At 44.4% G+C, this 4,818-nt stretch overlaps 1 protein-coding gene across 1 annotated transcript; it reads left to right on the top strand.

The window, feature by feature from the left end:
* Window positions 1-1,830: 1,830 nt before the first annotated feature.
* On the top strand, window positions 1,831-3,772 carry LOC141104857 (uncharacterized). The gene has a single exon (XM_073594641.1). The coding sequence runs from the start codon at window positions 2,014-2,016 to the stop codon at window positions 3,442-3,444; it is 1,431 nt and encodes a 476-aa protein (XP_073450742.1). The 5' UTR covers window positions 1,831-2,013; the 3' UTR covers window positions 3,445-3,772.
* The last annotated feature ends 1,046 nt before the right edge of the window (window positions 3,773-4,818 follow it).

The raw sequence follows: 4,818 nt of genomic DNA on the forward strand, positions 1-4,818 counted from the left end.
ATGTGTGGATTTCTTATGTGATGTCACAATAATAAATCCTCTAGTTTACAGATGATATTTTCTCTCATTTTCTTGGTTTAGAGTGGAGATCCAATTGATATAGAATTTGAGGTTAAATCAGAAGAAGAAAAGAGGTATGTGAGGGATGATCAGCAGTCTATGGAGGAGGATGGAATAACGGGGACATTTATAGAGGAGGACACTCCTACAGAGATCAGCACAGGTGGGTCATAAAAGAGGAGCTCCAGTCTGGAAAAAAAAATTAAAAGTCAGCAGCTACAAATACTGAAGCTGCTGACTTTTAATGTAAGGACACTTACCTGTCCAGGGATCCCGCGATGTCGGCACCCGGAGCCGATTCGTCTATCGGCTCTCGGGTGCAGGCGCCGGCATTGAAAGTAAGGGAAACCAGCAGTAAAGCCTTCAGGCTTCGCAGCTGGTTTTCTACTGTGCTTGCACGAGTCGCGCTGTGCTTTCTGAATGGCTCCACCGTTTTCTCAGCACAGCACAGGTAAGCCATAAAAGAGGAGCTCCAGTCTGGAAAAAAAAATTAAAAATACTGTAGCTGCTGACTCTTAATATAAGGACACTTACCTGTCCAGGGATCCCGCGATGTCGGCACCTGGAGCCAATTCGTCTATCGGCTCTCGGGTGCAGGCGCCAGCATTGCAAGTAAGGGAAACCAGCAGTGAAGCCTTCAGGCTTCGCAGCTGGTTTCCTACTGTGCTTGCACGAGTTGTGCTGTGCTTTCTGAATGGTCCGCCATCTTCTGGGACCCGTGTGTGTCCCAGAAGTCAGAGGGGGAAGGAGGATTGGAGATCTTACCTGGAAGTGGGAGCCGGTACCTGTCGAAACAAGGAACACACTCCCCCCCATAAAAGTGTGGCAGTGGAAGGGGAGAGGGTGCGAGCAAGCAGAGCCTCCCTGTTTGGGTGGAGCTCCGGTTTAACACTAAATCTATTCCTCCACCCATACTGCTCACTGATTGGTCCAGAGTAGGGCGGGTACTGGGTGATATCAGCCTGTAATACCCTGGTCACTTTCCTTCTCTGTGCTGCAGACTCAATTTATGTATCTAGACTGGATTTATGGAGATTCTGGGGTTCAGCTGGCAGCCAAATGTTCATTTTCACCATAGGTGTCACTCGACCTAGACACTTGTGCTTTGGGTCTTCTGCCCCATGCTTGGGTCCAGCAAGACCTCTGACAGGACAATTCTCCCGGGGTTACTTGCTCAGTTATTTGCTGGCTGTGCCGGGTGGAGGGATATGTCTGTATAGTCTCAGACCCAAGTCACTGAGTGCAGTCTCAGGAGATGGGAGGCAGCGGTGTGGGACCTCTGCAACTTGTCTCCAGTAAACATTTCAGCTTCCACTGATTACTGAACACCAATATTATGAGTCCTGACCCTTACACTATATACTCTATGTTGTACATTACATACTCCTGACTTCTGCTCTCTCCCCTCCACCCACTGCTATATATACACATAATATGTATTCTCTTTTGTTACACCCATTTCCTACCAGCTGGACATTTTATATCTTATGATTTGATTGGAGCACAGACTTTTACATGTTGATAATAATGTGATAACATCCTCCAACTTTGGAACCTTAAACAGAAAGTGATAATGAGGGAGGAGTCAATAACCCAATGATGGTGGTCTTCAGGATCAGTCCAGTCTTCATCTTGGTTGTTCTCCCCCCATCCTCACTCTCTGACCTCTGGTGGGGCTCAGCCCCGCTGTTATTCATGACTAAATCATGGACTAAATAAGGAAGTGCAGGACTTCTTGTGTTGGGAAGATGGCAATGAGTGATAGAGGGGGAGGGGACACTCGTCCTATAATCCCCTCATCACTGTCACTCCTATAAAAGACAGTTCTCGTTGTTTCCTCACTCTCTGACTAAGGTCCATGAATAAAGAAATGAACTGGTAGGAGATCAGAGGACCCATTTACTAGTTACCTTGAGGGGGGAATTGTAAGATCCTCAGAGACAAAGGTGCCTGATGTGGGCGGAGTCCTGGTTTAGGGGAACCAATCTGCTCATGTCTAGTAATAATCTTTGTATTTCTATTTTAGTAGATGGACGGGAGATGAGGAAAACCTCAGAGGATTGTCTCACTTTGTCTCCAGACTGTAAAGTAGAAGATGAGGACATCACACAGTATAGTCCAGGAGAAATCCCGACTACCTCAAATGTCCATCCGGCACCACACAGTGTAGATGGACCATCGTATTCCTCTTATCCTGAGGAACCTCAGACTGTGCGGGACGGTGCCGGACCATCGTATTCCTCTTATCCTGAGGAACCTCAGACTGTGAGGGATGGTGCCGGACCATCGTATTCCTCTTATCCTGAGGAACCTCAGACTGTGAGGGATGGTGCCGTCCTTCTAACAGATAAGAGGTTTCCCTGTCCTGAGTGCGGGAAGTGTTTTGGTTTGAAATCCAAACTTAATGTGCATAAAAGAACTCACACAGGAGAGAAGCCGTATTCCTGTCCTGAGTGCGGGAAATGTTTTTCAAATAAGTCCCATCTTAACACACATATAAGATTGCACACAGGAGAGAAGCTGTATTCCTGCCCTGAGTGTGGGAAATGTTTTTCAGATAAGTCCAAATTTTCTAGACACCAGAAAATGCACATGGGAGAGAAGCCGTTTTCCTGTTCTGAGTGCGGGAAATGTTTTTCAGATAAGTACCATCTTAACAGACATCAGATATCACACACAGGTGAGAAGCCGTATTTTTGTACTGAGTGCGGGAAATGTTTTGTGCAAAAAACAGAACTTGTTGCACATCAGATGTCTCACACGGGGGAGAAGCCCTATTCCTGTTCTGAGTGTGGGAAATGTTTTTCAAGGACGTCCTATCTTTACACACATCAAAGATTGCATACAAGAGAAAAGCCACATTTCTGTACTGAGTGCGGGAAATGTTTTGTAAAAAAATCAGAACTTGTTTCACATCAGAGGTCTCACACAGGGGAGAAGCCGTATTCCTGTTCTGAGTGTGGGAAATGTTTTTCACGGAACTCCCATCTTAACGCACATATAAGATTGCACACAGGTGAGAAGCCATTTTCCTGTCCTGAATGCGGTAAATGTTTTTCACGGAAGCCCCATATTAACAGACATCAGAGATCTCACACAGGTGAGAAGTCGTATTCATGTCCCGAGTGCTGTAAATTTTTTAGACACAAAACAGAACTTGTGGTACATCAGAGATCTCACACGGGGGAAAAGCCATTTTCCTGTCCTGAGTGCAGGAAATGTTTTTCACAGAAGTCAGGTCTTTACAAACATCAGAAATCGCACACGGGGGAAAAGCCGTATTCCTGTCCTGAGTGCGGGAAATGTTTTACAGTGAAGTCCGCTCTTACCTCACATCAGAGAGTGCACACAAAGAAGGAGTCACGTTCCTGTCCTGTGCCTTGAGTGTGGGAAATGTCTTGTATATGAATGTTGGTGGACATGTGGGGAAGAAGCACACCCTGATATACACCTCCAATATACTCCACTGCTTTTAAATATTTTGGAAACCTTATATTTGACTGTGTGGATTTGCGGGGAGCATGTACTAGATGATTGCCATCTTCAAGCGTAAGTCCTGAAGAAGCTAACAGAGCGAAACACGTTGATTTTACACACTTGTACCATCGCATATCGTCTGCCTAAATATATCACCTGTCTCTTACTTAATGGTTTTAATTAGATGGCACTTGGTTTTAATGTGATATAATAAACTCCTGTTTTTTATATTCTTGTTCTTTTTTTGTCATTTCCTCATTTGATTGGCACATTCAAAGTCCCCCTTTTCCTGTGGCCTTTGGAGTTTTCCTTCCTTCTTTTTTGGATGTGGTTCTCCTCTCCACTGGATTAATCTCAAGTAATGCACAGAATAAAATGGGTATATGAAGCACTAAAATTAAATTATATTCATAAATGTCCACTGACTACTGGCACAAAAGTCCATATATCTTTTCTGGAGTCACCCAGGGTGTAAATCGGACAGACTAGAGTGAATAAAAATGTCCTCCACCGAACATCAACACACCGGGCCTCTTACCGCAAATAGTAGACTACTAGATTATAGGTGGTCAAACAGGCATGGTATATTCAGAAGGTGGTCAAGTCTCCACTAAGGTAACAAGCAACTAGATCTTGTACAACCCTCACGGGTGATGAATCCACAGGTTCATGCATTAAAATAAGATTCATTCTGCAGTATATCAAGCCAATGTGTATTTATTCCAAAAAAGAACTCCAAAATACTCACATTTCAAATGTTAAAAACGAGCATATCATGAAGTAGAAACAAGCATATGATTCCAACCCACAAGATGGCCGCGGTCAGCGCGTATAGCATTGTGACGTCAGATCCCAGGTACCACCCTACACGTTTCGTCCTATAATGAACGTTGTCAGGGGCGTGGCTGGCAATTGTCACTTCCTCTATATATAGGAAGGAGGCAGGCTAGAAACGCCTACTCTTCATTGCTTTCAAAGCCTTAGTTTCGACCGCCAGAAGCGGAAATGATGTCATAGCCGGATTCAAACAATACAGCTAGGACATCTAAACAACGGCCACCATATTAATGGAGACCAGAAGTGGAGATAACACAAACCTCACTATCTCGGTTTCTGAAACTGGGCTAAACAAAAATAAACCGCCCAGCGTGAAAAATACTAAAAAACACCTAGAAAAAGGTATTGATTAAAATCAATCATTCACCAAAAAAAGATCCAATCAAGGACCTAATAAAGGGGTGGGATGATGCTGCCATCTTGTGGTTGAAAACAGATATTATA

This window comes from Aquarana catesbeiana, linkage group LG08, assembly GCF_042186555.1.
Source record: "Aquarana catesbeiana isolate 2022-GZ linkage group LG08, ASM4218655v1, whole genome shotgun sequence".
Lineage (NCBI taxonomy): Eukaryota > Metazoa > Chordata > Amphibia > Anura > Ranidae > Aquarana > Aquarana catesbeiana.